This window comes from Haemaphysalis longicornis, unplaced genomic scaffold (genome assembly GCF_048455015.1).
Source record: "Haemaphysalis longicornis isolate Haplotype H1 unplaced genomic scaffold, Haemaphysalis longicornis Haplotype H1 scaffold_6, whole genome shotgun sequence".
Taxonomy (NCBI): Eukaryota; Metazoa; Arthropoda; class Arachnida; order Ixodida; family Ixodidae; genus Haemaphysalis; species Haemaphysalis longicornis.
The window spans coordinates 156,943,859-156,960,409 of record NW_027526407.1 but is presented as its reverse complement, the minus strand read 5'-3'; the positions used below and the strand labels follow the sequence as shown (position 1 = coordinate 156,960,409).

At 51.4% G+C, this 16,551-nt stretch overlaps 1 protein-coding gene across 1 annotated transcript in view; it reads right to left on the bottom strand.

Annotated features, from left to right (window-relative positions):
- Window positions 1-16,551, bottom strand: part of LOC144142018 (sodium-dependent proline transporter-like) — a 94,588-nt gene that overhangs the window by 13,623 nt on the left and 64,414 nt on the right. Inside the window, exons 5-6 of the mRNA XM_077673448.1 lie at window positions 12,789-13,032; window positions 723-896 (exon numbers count right to left, since the gene is read on the bottom strand). Coding sequence (XP_077529574.1) covers window positions 723-896; window positions 12,789-13,032 — 418 coding nt within the window. The remainder of the gene's footprint in view (window positions 1-722; window positions 897-12,788; window positions 13,033-16,551) is intronic.

Sequence of the window (16,551 nt, the reverse complement as noted above, 5' to 3'; positions counted from 1 at the left end):
ACTTGAACATGCATGCAGGGTTGGGTGGCCGATTCAGGCGTCCCTGTGGCACCTCCGCTGTCGATTGCAAACACAACTCGAGCGCATTCTATCCGTCGAGCTGCAGCAGCTGTTTTTCGTTTAACTGTTTCCACCACATCGAGGGCGATAGTTCGGAAACCCCTTCCTGATTGTGCGTTTTTTTTTTGTAATTTAATGGGAGGATGGTAATAACAGGCTTTTTTTGCCAAAAAATACTTGTTTCCCCGGTCATTCACTAACGCAATTTTTCCGCCATATTTTCGTTGTATCCTCCCCAACTTGGCAACTTACCCTTGGCCAATAAATTTGTCGTAGTTTACCGGCAACGGCGATTCCTGCCTTAGCACATAGGCGAAGGGTCTAGCCTTGAACAAGCTTGACAAGGGATTACATTCAGCAGCATTCTTAATTCGTTTCTGAGCGTCACCGGGAACGTGAACACAGAAAAAACGGAAGCAGCGGTAGGAAAAATACAGTAATACTCTGCTGCTAGTTACCTGGGTTTGTGATCTTGAAACAAATTGCAATAGCGCGCAAACCAAAGCGGATACGCGCAGACACACACCGACCCTGATTTCCAACAATTTCACACTCTAAACACAGCAGAAACCTCCAAAGGATATGAAAAGCAAACAGCTGGCCGATATTGTGCAGAGCTGAAGCAAGCTGTTTCGACGTTCACGACAAGGGCGCGCGAGTACCTGGACGGCGAAGCGGTTGATGAGCAGCGCGATGACGAATCCCTGGGGCATGACGTAGGGCACGCTGGCTGCGAAGCCCAGCACGCACACCACGGCGATCAGGCTGCCGGTCATGGGCCGCAGCGAGGGGAACTCGTCCGTCACACACGTCACCAGGGTCCATGTGCCGGCCACCTGCAGCGGGCCAATTTCCTGCAGTCTGCACCGCAGTCGCCATCTACACTGCAGTAGTCATCCACACTTCGTCATCCCTGCAGTCGTCATCTGCACTGCAGTCGTCATCCATGCAGTCGTCATCTACACTGCAGTCGTCTCAGCACTGCCATCTGTACTTTCGCACCACGCAACAGAGTCTCTGTTGCGTGGAGCGAAGGTACAGATGTCAGAGCTAAGACAAAACCTCTGCTCTTCTCCATCGAGAAAAATACGCCAAGTGGACAGGGGCTTTCAGAAATAGACAGTTGGGCTAGTTGGTGTTGATAGATCTTAAGCAGCGCCTAAAACTTGACGACAGCAGCGAAGACACACAGTTATGGGATAGCCCCGTCGTGTGTGTCTTTGGTACTGTTGTCCCGTTTCAAGCGCTACTTAATGAAGGGCTTATCTACCGGCGAAGCTACCCTTGACCTGCGAAGAAAGGCTCGGGCGCACTTAAACACAGCCTTCCCAAAGCACTCAAACAATATATATACGTGGACTGACACGTATATATATATTGGTAATACTCAGCGCGAGGTACTTCGCCGTTACCTTGTGCGCGCGTGATAAGCACTGCTGTGAAGTCTTATGCGTGGCGGTGAAGCCACTACATTCCGATCTTCGACATACATCGACACGTCGGAGTCTCGCTAGGGTGCCTCGATGCCAGCGCCGCCGTACGGCGGACGCGCGTGAATCGAGGCATAAATCTGGCGGCAACGCAACTTCCCCAAACCTATGAGTCACGACTACTCCGTGGTCACGACTGTTGCCGAAACTAAGATCCCGAACGAACCGGTTCCAGCGGCGGCGTGTGCGCTTCATCCCCCACCTCCTCCCTCCTCCATCTCTTCCGCAAAGCGGGCACCGGATTCTGGAGACCGCGTCGCTTATTCTAGGGACATTCGAACACTGCAACTAGGGAAGATGCTTTTTCTGTATTCGTACTTTTTCGTGCCGGGCGTAACACGCTGAAAGCCTGTGGACCATTGGGAATTAGGGTTATACACTCTCGCTCTTCGGCGAGCCGAGTCACTACGTCGTCGGCAGGGTTGCCAGGTCTGGCGATTTGTCGCCGAAGTGGCGACTTTTCCAGACCCGTGGCAGCGGAAATTTCAGTGTGGCGACTTGGCTCCTTTGAGCATTGGTGATTTGATCTATTTCCGGGCACTTCCGACGTTCCACTGCTAAAACAAAGAAGGGGTCTTATTTGACCCTCAGTTCATTTCAGCCGCCGAGACAAACTGAACAAACAGAACAAAACAACTTGTAGGCAGACGACGGCTACTTGGCAAAGTCTAGAACAGGTCCCAAGGAATCAGTCACTCAAACGCACCACCGTATAGCGCTACTTACCGACACAGATATAAATTTGCCTTGGTCTTTATGCTATCCGGCACCTGGTGTCGTATGCATAGCGTCAAAGCTGGCAAGCAACGCCGTCGGTTTAAAGTTTGGTGCTTCAGTAGGTTACGTGAGCTTGAGATTTCATTGCATAGTGTGTATGACGATGTATAAGAGGCACGGGAAAGTAAAGAGGCAGCGAAAGGGATAAAACATGGTGTGCAGCGAAGGCTCATTCTAAGTCATTCATATTTTTTGGATGCCTTACCCAAACCTACATATTTTAGCTTTTTTGTAGACGTCAGCTGCCGCCGCTTTCCCGTACCACAGGAAACGAAAAAAATCTGTGTTACGGTATATTCTACTTTCCGATATTTCAGCATTTTTTCCGCGAAGGTAATCCAAAAGTACTTATAGCATCGCCTTGCTGAAAGTAGCGACTTTTCTGGGTCCTTTTCACACGACCACTTTTAGGTGGCGACGTTTTTGGCTACTTTCGGCAATTTCCTGGCGACATTTCCTTCTGAGGACCTGGCAACCCTGGTCGGTATCTGAGCGAGACGTTGCTCTGCCCGAGTCATGTTGTAATCACGCCAGCGGGCTCCCTCCTGCATCATCGCTGATTCCTTGTCGCCATGCATTAAACAAGTTAAGCTTTGCTATCGGCTCTAGGTCGTTCTAAAGCCAACTCCCCTACAAGCCGCTCTTCTAGCGCGCTACCACGGCATTCGCGGAGGTCGCTTCTAAGACGCCTTCGCCAATTTATTAAACCCGAGTTGACATGTTCATTCTGTCACGCTGTTAATTTCGGCCGCACAGGAGGCGCGGCTGATTGAGGAGCATGAAATCGCTGCCAGGAGTGTACGCTGAGTGCGCGAGATCACGGCGCTTGTCGAGTACGCAGTGCTGCAAAAAATGAAAAAAATGCCGCTTGGTGCTTTTCAACGATATTTCGTGAGGTACTTATAAACGCGAATATTTTGGACTGCCCGCCCGCCCTTCAGCCTCCAGGCCAAATGGTAAAAGAATTCTTGAACGAGAAGTGGTTAGATGTGTCCTTGATACCTGCAATGGCCAACAAAAAATTACCGTTGAAAACAGCGTTTTACTAAAACTACAAAAATGTCTCGCGCCCTCGTGGCGGCATTCCAAAAACGTTTAACGGTAACGAAAGGTTCCACTAGATGGCGCGAGCAATGAAACGCGGTGAAATTGAGTTGACTTTAGCAGACGTTCACCGTGTTTATCGTTGGAGGAGCGAGACGAGGGGAGAAGAGCGTGAGAACTGGGCGGGAGGAGAGAAGAGACGCACTTACGTAGCGGGGGCGGCAGACGACTATAGTTTTTCAACATTTGCAGCGAAGCGAGCAGATATGCAGCCATTAAACACGAAATAAAACCCGAAAGTGTTTTATTCCCGGATACACAAAGATTTGACTGACGTCATATCCGTCACGGAAGTGACGCCAGTACAACGAAGCAAGCGGCCTGTAAAGGATGCACCCCTGTACACAGAGCCATCTTGTGGGGAAGCAACCTTTAGTACTAAAGGGTACGTTATACTGACGTTGTTTGTTTTCTGGTTTTATATTTTAACACGACAGTGTTTTATGCCGGGATACACCAAGATTTCAGTGACGTCCTATCCGTCATGGAAATGACGCCAGTACACCTTTGCCAAAGCACCTGCCAGCGCGACGTCGCTCGCCAAGCATACCCACGAGACAGTCGCCGACCCGCAAATCATGCTCAGCAGCAGATTTCGCTGCCGATTCCTATGACAGAGGAATCAACCACATATTTTTTTTTAAATGGAGCTTACTCGGCGAACAAAAATCCCGGACCATCTCCACTAACGTGAAACCTGGAAGGGGCGAGTATCAGAGTATTCAAAGATCGTAAGTTTCTCTCTTGCCCACAGCGCGCGCTGATAGGGCGGCGGAGAAGCGCCGGTGAGACGAGGTATCGCGCGCTTGTCGAGGCAGTGGCGCCCTCTCTTGCGTTGAACCGGATTTAAGGAATTCACATGCCCTATCTACCCAAGTTTAGGGCGCGGCAGGGGCAAATGGATAAATGCGTTCCTGCGTTTTTTCAGCAAGCCGGGTTCACCCGTGTTCAGCAACGCTTGGGAAGTTCACCCGTGCAAGCCGGGTGAACTTCCCAAGCGTTGTTGTCCCACACAAGGGCCGAGCGCCAGGCCGGGGAGTCGCTTGTACCTATTTTACCGGTAGGTGCCCGGCGTCACCAAGGGCACACGAATGCACATGGTGCTTTCCACAGCCACGGTGGACGCTCAACTCGCGACCGCCTGTGGCACGACACGCCGCCAGACTCTTTCACCCCCGGCAATGGCGCAACGCGGCATGATGGCCGTGGACCCCACCGGATGGACAAGGGTCAGAGGCCTCTCGCAAGGGTAAAGGCAGCTTTCCAGGCGTGATTTTCCCTTTCAATGGTCCGTACTGGACCAGGGACGCCTGTACCTATTAAAGAAACCGGTGGGTGCCCGGCGCTACGCCGATTCGAACCCGGTACCTCCCGCATACGAGGCGAGTGCTGTACCTCTGAGCCACTGCTAGTAGAATCGTGGGCCTGAAAATTGATATGCATAAAACTAAAGTAATGCTCAATAGCCTCGGGAGAGCACAGCGGTTCGAGATAGGTGGCGAGGCAATGGAAGTGGTAAGGGAATATATCTACTTAGGCCAAGTAGTGACACCGGATCCCAACCATGAGGCAGAGATAATTAGAGGAATAAGAATGGGGTGGAGTGCATTCGGTAGGCATTCTCAAATAATGAATGGCAGCCTACCATTGTCCCTAAAGAAGGAAGTGTAAGACAGCTGCATCTTACCGGTACTCACCTACGGGGCAGAAACTTGGAGGCTCACAAAGAGGGTTCAACTTAAATTGAGGACGACTCGGCGAGCAATGCAACGCAAGATGATAGGTGTCACGTTAGAAGACAAGAAGAGAGCGGAGTGGGTCAGGGAAAAAACGCGTGTTAAGGACATATTAGTGGAAATTGAGAAGAAATGGACGTGGGCAGGGCATGTAATGCGAAGGGAATGCCGTTGACCATTAAGGGTAACAGAGTGGATCCCTAGAGAAGGCAAGCGTGGCAGGGGGCAGCAGAAAGTTAGGTGGGCGGATGAGATCCAGAAGGTTGCGGGGATAAAGTGGTCGCAACCGCAAATCCCTATTGTGACAACTCTGGACTGCCGGAAACAGTTAAGCACATTTTGCTAGAGTGTCCGGCATACAGGCAGGAAAGAAATCACCTAGCACAAAAGATCGAGTACCTCGACTGCGGATCTATATCTTTAAAGCTCTCATTGGACCCTGGCCCTTGTTGGGACTAGGCAATGTCACCGTTACCACCACTGCTGCGACTGGCCATCCGAGCGCAGTCACCTGAGCTGCGACGTTGCCCTGGTTCGTCCGCTATCGACAAGGCGACGAGCAGAGCGATGAAGTCCTGAGCCGACGAAGAGTTGAAGCAGCATTTATATGCAGTATGTACGAGGGTAACAAAGGCGTTCCATGGCTCGCACGAAGTCGAAAGCACGTCTCCACGAGGTGCCTCCGAAAAGTGCCACGCCCGCTGTGTTTCCGGGCTGGTTTTATACCCCCGGGGGTCCGTCGCAGCCGCTAGCGGTTTGAATCGCTCCAATCAGAACTCTAGCTGGCCGAAGTTTGAACCTGACGAATGGAGGCGAAGCGGTTGCGTCAACCGAGCCGCCACGACGGGGAAAGGGAAGGCGACTCAGCGGCGCCGTCTCCAGGCGTGTAGCTGCGTGTCTACCGCGGGCCGTTCGTCCGAGGCATGATTCGGGCCAGCAATTGAGATGGGGAAAGGAGAGGCGACCCTGCGGCGCATTCAAGTTAGGGCACGTCTGCCGCGCGCGGTTTGGGCCGGGCGCTCTGCCACAACAGCACCCCCCACGCCAGGCAATTCGCCAGGAAGACGAGCTGCTTTCTCGTGGCTCGGATGCGTGGGCGTTAAGCGTCATGATCATCCGTCCGCTTGCACAGTCCCTCCAGAAGACGACTTCCACGTCGTATCTGTCGGCGACGTTTTTCACCCGTGCGAGAAGCCGCTTTCCCTGAGCCACCCGATCTGCACATTCAGGCTTTATTTTACGGCGTGTTGGCGCGATTTATACATAGCCTGCACTAGGCACGCTGTGGCTCTTCCTATTTTCACCAGTTTGGATTGCCCAGAGTCGTGTGGGAGCAATTTCTTCTGACTTCTGGTCAGGTACTTTCAACACGCGTGGCCACCTTGCAGTGCGAGGTTGACGTCCAGAAAACTAAAGGCACCCGTCTTCTGGCAGGTCGTGCAAACATTCGAGGCTTGCATGGACATTGCTGAAGGCTTCCAAAACCTTCGTTACTCTGTCTTCTTTCAGTTCTCCCCACGGGAAGCAAATGAGGAAGTCGTCCACGTATCGGAAGAAGCGCGTGATGGCCATCACCTTCAAAACCGGCTGCAACATGCGGTCCCCATATGCCGTATAGATATCGGAGAGTACTGGTGCAATGCACGATCCTATAGACATGCCGTCCTTCTGCGCGAAGACACTTTCTTCGAAGCGCACCCGCAGAGCATTCCGGTAAAGCTGAAGCAGCCCTAGAAAGTCCCTGGAGGCCATCGCACACTGGTTTTGGAAGAGGACATTTCCGTAGGTGTCAATGCACTCCTCCAATGCTGCGGTGACGCCTTTTTGGGGTACACTGTAAAACAACTCCTTCCCGTCAATGGAAAAGCAATACAAGGGCGGTGCCTGCTGCAGAAAGGTCACTAACTTCTGAGGGTTGCATAGAAGGTATAAGGGTCATCCACCTTGAGTGTGGTGAGGTGTTGCTGCAGAAACACCGCTACCCTTCGCTGCCATCTCCCCTTGTCCTGGATGATCGCCCTAAGGGGCATGCCCTCTTTGTGGGTATTCACGGCGAAGAAGACATTGAGCAAATACTCTTACTCACTTCTCTTGCTAACTTCTCACTCCGGCACCTTTGCAGAATGAAGCCGCATGGAACTCCTCTTTGGCCAGAGCTTTGTCGTCCTTGCACTCCTCCTTCGTAGTTTTTGAGCATCGCTTGCGTGGCTTTGTGTGTTGCTCTTTGTCGAGGACCACGAACTCCCCCGTTTTGTCTCCCAGGAGTACTCGGCAATCATTCTGTCTCAGCCACTTGACTGTTGACTTTTTTTCTGCCACGCTTCTCTTGTCCGCCGCCTTATGTTCGCCGTCCTTCGTCTTTGTCAATGTCAATTTTGCGCAGTGTTTTATAAGTATAAACAGACGCGGAGGTCGTGCTAGAGACGCCGAGTTTGCAAAGGCGGTTGCCGCGAGTTCTAGCGCGGCAACGCTGCGCGCGAGTTCGTCTTTGGGAGAGATATGAAAGGCTGTGGACAAACCGATCCGGGCCTGCCCGTCATGGGGAACTTTCAGCGGCAAGTTCGGAAACCCACGTGAGGTTCAAAAGTCGGGTCTCCGACCAAGGGTTAGTGGCTGTGAGCTCTGCTCTTTCTCCAGCCTCGCACGACGAGTGCAAGCTGCGCCAATTTTTTTACATTCTATCATCTCGTGGAGGAACGCTCAAATTGCCTCCCTAATTGGTTTACTCCGCTTTTTCTTTTGTTTTTGCTAAAATGTATTTTGAACGCTGTTTCTGGAGTGGGGCAAGTGCTTGTTGTTTTTGCGCCTCTTTAAAACTCGATCCGCTGTGCCAAGCTATAGGCAAAGCAAGCACCACGTGCAAGTACAAGGTACGGCACATGCGGAAATTCGTGAATCGTGATCTGCGCCCAGGAATTCGTCTCAGCATTCCATTGTCTTTTTTTCTTTATTATCAGTCTTCAACACACATGTACAACACAAAAATAACCACACGCTGCATGTGGTACGACACACACCGACATAAACCTACCAGACGTGACTCCGGCTAGGTTTTGTCAATTGTCACTTTAGAGTAATTAACGGCTCTAGAAAATCCAACCAATCTGGTACTGGCTGCTGGACTCTCAGCCCCTCAACGAACTGCGTGACACTCTTCCGCAGAAACTGCCGGGCCGGTCGGGCATCCACGTCGCCACGGAGCCACGCCATGCGCGCCCGCCATAGGCTGTGAAGGCCCAAGAGCATTATTAAATCGTATACAGGGGACTCCTTCGTTATTTTCTGTGGGTAAATACCGTATACCATGCGGGTTAAGTGGGAAGTCTTTGTGTAAAGTTCGCTGCGTAACATCCCACGGAGTATCAGCGCACAGGCACGTGTCCCCAGCGAGGCGCTGTTGCACGGGTTCTTGCAGCACGCCCAGCCAGGTGCAACTGCGGAGCCGCTTTTGAGCAGGCTGCAGTTTTGCCACGTTCGAGAGGTAGAATTTCCCGAGAGGAAGCCACGATGCATGTCGGGCCGTGAAGGAGGGCGTGCAAGCTCCCATTGTATCGCGCCGACTGCGCGTAAACGTTTTGGAGAAATCACTGTATGTATGGCACGTGCCACTAGCGTGTAACCAAAAACCTTTACCCCCACTTTTCGTAATCTGTCGTCGTTCTTGTGCTCCGCGGAGTGTATACGTTTTCTTCTCATTTGGAATAAACCCAGTCGTGAGTGCGCCGTCTTTACATCGACGTACACGCTTTTTAAAGCGACAGCTTTATTAATGGGACTGATGGCGTCCTGTCAAAAAACTAATGCATCTACCCATATACCGGTTGGTTGACCGACAAGCCCTGATAAGATCTGTGGTCACGCGGCGCGTGCGTGAAACCGGACATCCATTGTGCCAAAACGGGTACTTGAAAATCGCGAACAAGGAACGGTCTTAGATAAGACAATACGTACACCCAAGAGCGGAAGCTTACGGACCACGAGAGCAGCAATTTTGAGTTATTTCTGCGCCGCACGGCAGCCCGGAGTACTATGTGCGGTAGTTTTCATTAGTTCAGTACTTATACGACGTCTGGCATGCATTCGACAGTTTGACGGGTTGCTATAGGAGGAGAAATAACTTAAAATTGGTCCGTAAACTTTTGACCGTGGCTGTACATCCATAATGAAGGAGTATAATATTTTACCTATTTTTCTATTTTTCTATTTTCTATATTCTACCTATTTTTACAATATTTTACCAATAGTTTACCTTTATCTTGTAAACCGCGCGTCGCTATACATTTAGATCGTTCGTAGATGCGTTTACTTATGGCGCGAAAAATGGTCGCATGGGTTTGTTCTTTGTTTGTGATTTGGGTCTGGTTATTGCGCAGTGTTCATGGGAGAAAGCTTTCGCGCTTCTTCTGACTTTCTATAGGAAGGGGTTGTGAAAAGGAATGCGTTTGCGCAAAAGACGACGACGAGGAGAAGGGAGGACAAGACGAGCTGCCAGACACGTCAGCTTGTCGTTCTGCTGCGATTCCTCGCTGCGTTTTCTGAGACTGCTACGACTGCACATCGGTACCGTGAGTGGGTGTTTTGGCTAGGGCTGAAGTTTTAAATTTGGGCGAAATTGTTGCAAACCTGTACAAGTGGGGGATACTAGGGCTATGGCCCTAGGTTCTCCGGGGCCCAGCATGGCGTCTTGGCCCGCCAGCTTGCCTGCAAGCAGCTTACCCTTAGAAGCATTCAAGCGGCATGGCGTCGAAAGCATTCCGGTAGCACTTGTCCCCGCAGGTGACGCGGTGATCCGAGCAAAAAATTCCAAGCTCCCTCAGGGGCAGCTGAAACTAGTGAGCCAGCATTACATGGCTATCTCGGAAGTAAGGCAATCTGGCAGGGCAGGGCTGTTGTGCCGATCCAAAGACTTGGATTGTGTCGTGGACCTGCTGCGGTGCACATCATTCGCCTCGGTTCCCGTGAATGCCTTCATTCCGCCGCACCTAGCTTGTGTAAAGGGTATTGTTCGGGACGTCGATCCAACGTAGTCACCTGAAGAAGTCCTCGAGGAGTTCAAAATGGCAGCTGTGACGGCGGTCTACTACTGCAGCAGAGTGGAGAATGGCAGGCGGATCCCTACCGCGTCCAATTATCACGACTTTTGCAGGACTCAAATGTCCCTCTGAGGTGATGGCATGGCCGCTGGTGCGCAGGTTAGACCTTTTGGAGCCTAGGCCACTGCAGTGCCAGAAGTGTTGGAGATTTGGGCACACATTTCGAGGATGTACGTACGTCAAACCTCAGGTGCAAAAAGTGTGCAGGCAGTCATGATGCGCAATCATGCCGGTCCGACATCGAACTCTGCTGCCTCTGCAAGGAAGCCCACGAAGAAACCCATTCCAACTGCCCGGCTAGGTCTCATGAACGTTCCCTATTAGAGATAATGGAGAAAAACGGCTGCTCTAGGTTTGAGGCTTCGACTCTGTTGAGAAGTCGTACCCAGGGTTATGCGGCAGCAGTTCACAAAACAAATGCAGCTGCTGATGCCACGTTTCCAGCCACTATAACTCCAGTCATTGAAAAGTCTATCACGCAGGTAATGCCGCAAATGGTCGCTCCGCTTACTGAGACACTTGTCACGCTGACTCGTGTCCTAAGCCTTTGGGCGACAAGTTAGGATGCTCACTACCGGCTGTTTCTATCGACCACCAGGCCAAAGGTTCTACCTCTGAACCTCAGATTGTAACTCATTCCGAAAAACTTGATACCCAGGCTATTGCAGACTGCTCCGCCAGGAATAAAACAGTGTGAGATTCAGACTGGAACAGCGGCGAGCCGGTCGCTCCGAAGGGAGTTCAGGTTGTTAGTAATGACGAGGTTGGAACAGGTGCCCCGGCTGTCGACATCGAGGACTTCTACGTCATGCACGTGAATGACGTTTCTAAAACTAGGATTCTCCCAACAAAACAGAAGAGGTGCATCTCCCTTATAGATGAAGCTAAAGCTGCACGTTGCAAACCAGACAGGAAAAAGGTGTCCCCTACGACTGCAACTAATGGCACTGATGTACTCGGGGCCATTGTTGCATCAACAGTACACGAATCAGTATAGAATCTCTGAAGGTTGTTCAGTGGAAGTGCTGCTCCATGAATTCTTTTTCTGTCGATCTCAAGTATCTAGTTGCAAATTATAGTACTGAGGTCCTTCTTCAAGAATCGTTGCTTACTACTGATAAATGTTTTGCTTTGAGAAACTATCGGGTCTTTACGTCAGACCGCAGTAGTAGAGGGGGTGGTTTACTAACCTTAATTTCTTCAAAACTTTGTCACAGAGCATTTATCTCGTTAGAACTGATGTCACCCAGTGGCGAAGTACTCGTGGTACACTTGGTTCTCCCTGGGAGTCCTCCGATCTCCCTCGTCAATGTGTATTTTCCGGCAGCCTTCCGTTTTCCAGTAGGCTTCCGTAGAGCAGATAAACTGGACAGTTTCATGACCAGTAAATCGAGAGTTATTGTTGCCGGTGACTTCAATGATCACCATGTTTCTTGGGGCTCATGGTTTAGAGCTCTGGCGCTGGCTGGAGGAGCATGGCCTTTGGTGTCATAATTCCCGGACAATTACATTTTTGCGTGCGGGATCTCGATTGGCCTTATAAAAGGTGGTCACAATGCCATTGTCACCACCTTTTACACTTGTTAGCATGATTATACCTTGGTTGATTTTTGTTGTTGTTTATGTTTAGATAAGTCATGTATAAATTTCGCGTGGTTTGCTTCAAATAAACAGTTGGAAGTTGGCGCCTGTAATGTCTTACCTCGTTTCCTTCGTCCACGTCTAGTTTGCGGCACGTTTTCTTCTTCCTTAAAGTAAAGGCCTCCCTTTTTTCCCGCTCACCTCTCATTCCCGTCTCGTTCCTCCCAAGATGAACACGCTAGAGCATGCGCTAGATGTTTGCCCAGGTCCATTTAAATTTACAGCGTTCTACTGCTATAAGTCGGGTGTCTCAATGCCAGCACTGCCATACGGCGAAGACGCGCGTGAATTGAGCCACCCTACTACAACATTTATAGAACCACGACGCCCTGCTGCACGAGTGTTCCAGGCGGAAGGTGTATCCCATCTAGTGGAACCTCTCGTTGCTATGACCGTTTGATTTCTTTAATGCCGCCAGGAGGTAGCGCTGGCAACACCAGGCGACGGTTTTCTGCCGTTGATGTAGTATTTCTTTTGCTACCGCAAAAACCAAGCATCCGTGATTTTTTTAATAAAGGAACACTGCAAATATCCCTTATGTATTGATTTTCTGCATTATATTTGCGTAATTTTTTGTTCTTGTTCAACAATGTTGATAAGTATGAACACTCACACCGGACTTGAACGTTTAGATTTGGCTGCGAGTATATAAGACTATTGCGCAGATATTATTCCACTTTGGCTGGGTGGCTGAATTAGTCACAGACAGACAGACGAACAGACATACAGACAGACAAAAATTTCTGCGTTTACGTAGCCCAAGAAAGACTATGGTCTTTAAAATGCCGGCACCAGTGTTCCCCATCCTGTTATCGCTCCGTACATCCGCCATAGTCGCCTAAGTAAGCAACCGGCCCAGAGTGGGGAGAATGGTCGGAGGTGCTTACCGCCTGGTTGAGTCCCAGCTGGAGCAGCGTGACGGCGAGCAGGGAGGAGGCGTACTGCGGGTAGGCGGCGTCGCCCACGTACTCGCTGATCAGCATGAAGAACATGCGCGTCGAGCCGCCGTCCGTCACGTAGTCGCCCAGCGGCCGCTGCGTCTCCGCCGACAGGATGCCCAGCTCGGTGAACATGAGCAGCGACGACAGCAGCGACGTCGCCACGTCCATCAGCACCACCTTCTGCACCACGCTGCACGAGCAACGACGACGACGATGATGCAGGGCATATAAGCGTCCTGGTGTGAGGGGTTGGGGAAAAACAGCATTCGGAAAAAAAAAGTTTTTAGATGCGACTGCATCTCATTCACTCGCCTTGTCCCTGCATCCGGCGTCGACGTTGTTGTCGGCGTCCGCCCCTCCCCCGTTCTCCTCGCCGCGTGAGCTGCGCTCTCCACCGCTCACCCCCTCTCCTCTCTGATAGCGAACACACTCCCGCGAGTATTGGATTCGAATGGACTGGCTTGGATTGGCTTGGATTGGATTAAAGTGGATTGTGTTGGATTGTGTTGCGTCATAGCCGCGGCAGACGCACTGGCGCCGGCGCGTCCCCACACCGTTACGCGCGCTATAAAACGCGGTGTCTGCGCCGCTCCGCTCCATCGTTCCAGCGCCGTTCCTCCGCTGTCCAACGCTGCAACGTGAATCCCCTATACGTCGCATCTACACAGGGATTCCCGAGAGGGGAGGTGGGAAGAGGAGGAACAAACGTTTATTTTACATATTTAGAGCAGATGGGCGGCCGCCTTAGTCCAGGTAGCCGCGTGCTGTCGCTGCTCGGGTGGCCCGCTGGATCAGGCTTTGCTGGTCCTGCAAGTCCGAGCTGGTCAGCGCGCATTCCCACTGCTCGAGAGTAGGTGTGGGGAGTGAGGAGGGGTGGTGTGGGCAGAAGAATACGAGGTGGGGAGTTGTGTCTGGGGTGTGGCAGTCACGACAGTTACAGGTGAAACGGCTGGGGGAGATATGGGAGAGGATGGTGCCGTTGTAGAATGTATTTGTTTGGAGACGTCGCCAGATGCGGGATTCTTCGTTGGTGAGTGCAGGGTGTGGGGGAGGGTATTCTCGGCGGGTGTGTCGATAGTGCGCTAAGATGTCAGAGTAGGTGGCTGGTAGTGGGTGTAGCGTGTCAGTCAGGGTGTCCAAGTCGCCCGGCCTCGTCGGGAGTGCCTGGAAGTGAAGTTCGCGGACCGCAGCATGGGCTGCTTCGTTTCCGGGGAGGGAGGCATGACCTGGGGTCCAAACGATGGTCACGATAGGAGGTGATACTACGGCTTGTAGAAGCTTGAGGGCAGGTGGAGGAATTCTTCCAAGGAGGTATCTTCGACAGGCTTGCTGCGAGTCCGTGATAATTGTGAGGTAGTCGCACGTTGCTGTATGCATTGCTAGGGAGATTTTTTTTTTCGTTTTCTTTCAATCAAGATAATATCGAAAACAAAAAACAACACAGCTTTTCGGGCAAAATTTCTTGAGATGCGACCAATGTGCAGCGAGGGGAACGATTTTTGAAATCAATGCCTTGACCTGAAATCGTGCGGATATTTTGAGAGCCAAAGCTCCGCGGGACTTTTGTGCTACAGCATGTAACAATTCTATTCTTTTCGGTGTTAATGGAAAAATTAACGGAAAAATTACGTGATTTCAAACCGAAAGCCAGGGTTTATTCAAGACTTCTTCACTGCTGCATCGTGTTTTTGCAGTGTCGTTCATGTCCACCTGTCATGCGGCACGTATCTGGATAATTCTTGTTCCATCCTGGCACGGTGCAGGGCTAGGGCTATAGTCACCACATGTGGCTGCGGCTCTTGACGACCCGAGGGGGCGAAAGTCAACTAGGTCGGGTCAATGGTACATGAACAGCCGCGTTGTGGTCCGTACGTCAGGTGTGCTTGGAGTATTGGAAAGAATCCCCAAGGGCATATTATTGAATGGGATGCATAGAGTGCAGTGTTTGTACGCTGGTGATTCTTCTGGATTTGGAGAAATGTCTTCTGCTCAGTTAGATGCAGTGTTATTCTGCGCTTCTCTTATATAGTGGCATCGCTTGCTGCTGTTACGAATCGGCCAGCGCCACAGTACTTCCCTGCATCACTCCTCGGCTGTGCAGCGAAGCCACTCGTGCGCCTTTGAAAACACGCGCCACCATGTCGGCAACAAGTTGCGACAAAGCCGCGTCAGACGCTTTGCTCTCGGAAAAACTTCGGCGGCTGCCTGCAAGGCTCGTCTCCACGCTCTTCAAGGACACCGAGGCCCCGTCGATGGCAACGGAGTCCTCGTCTCTCCCTTCTCTCGGACTCAACGTGCCCGAGGCTATGAACAGCTTACGAACTCTGGAAAGAGTGTTGTGTGAGTCTGTGACGTTCGCGGCGTGTTCCAGCCTGTTGCGTTGGACCGTTGTCGCTTTTGGGTATAAATAGAGCTGCCCAAGCGTTGTGAACCATTCCTGTTTGAGCAGCGAATCGATGTTGTCGCTATGCTCGAGTCCTGTATTGTAACCTCGCCCGTCGGGGCATTGTTCTTTGGCTTCGGCTCACCTCTCGCTATGAAGTAAACAGTTACGTTAGCCTACGGCTTCTGGACTTCTTCACGGCTGCAACAGCGGCTGGCCGCTCGCATCATACACGCTACCACTCGTATGTCGGAGGCCACGGAGCTCGGATCGGGTGCCCCCGCCCGGTCGCAACAACTGGTGGCAGCGGTGGGATGGCAACTTCGTAACACCTGAAGCCAGCGGTGCGAGACCCAACACCACGGACGTCAAGGCGGCTTCGGACTTCGCAGAATTCACGGCGGTCAAGGGTGAGTGCGGGACTTTTCTTCACTGAGTTTTACCAGGCTTCTGAGGATAGCTGGTAGGGCGTGTTTTTTTGTCGCGTGGGTTATTCGAGTTTAAATTCGGAAAACAAAAAAACGTAGTAGACAATTACATTAGGTAGGCTTTCGCGAAACACCTCTATAGTTCAGTATATTTAACCATAATTAACTCATATATTTCGGTAATATTCAGCTATACTCGGCTGTCGAAGCGGATATATCTAGTTCTCCTCGAGCCTCTTCGAAGCACCCACGGCCTAACGTGCGAGTACCGATTTCCCAGAAGTCGCCTAACTTTGCCCTCACTGTGACGCAAATATTTCAGCAAGCCAGTATTGAGGAGTAGCGACAAGTGGCCCAACGACACGCCCGCGGCTGAAGCGCCTTCTAAGGCGCAAGTTACACCTCATTAGATGGCTCCCACACTTCCACGTCTGCTGGCGCTGCATTTGTCGTTTTTTCAGACCTTGACACCATAGAAGCCGTCCAAAGATTCCGCTTGGTTTCCCCCACTAGTTCTTTCAATGCTGAAAAAATAGCCCTGCACCAACTAATCCAGTATTTCTTCTGTAACACACCCACTTCCCCGTTGCACATATATACAGACTGCCTCTCCCTACTCATGGCCCTGAACAACCCTTTCACCATTTCAAGCAGCATCCAAATCCTCAAGGACAACATCAGCTCTCTTGCATCCATCGTACCAGTACATACATGCCACGTCCCCAGTCACTCTGGAGTCTGGGGAAATGAACTTGTTGACATAATAGCAACTCACGCCGCAACGCGAGGTGTAGTTGTGCGCGGCAAAATCACTAAGCACATGGCCCGTTCTGCTTTACTAAAAGCTGGTCGCTTAGTGTGGCAGAACTCCTGGTCGACCAATCACTGCAGTACAGAA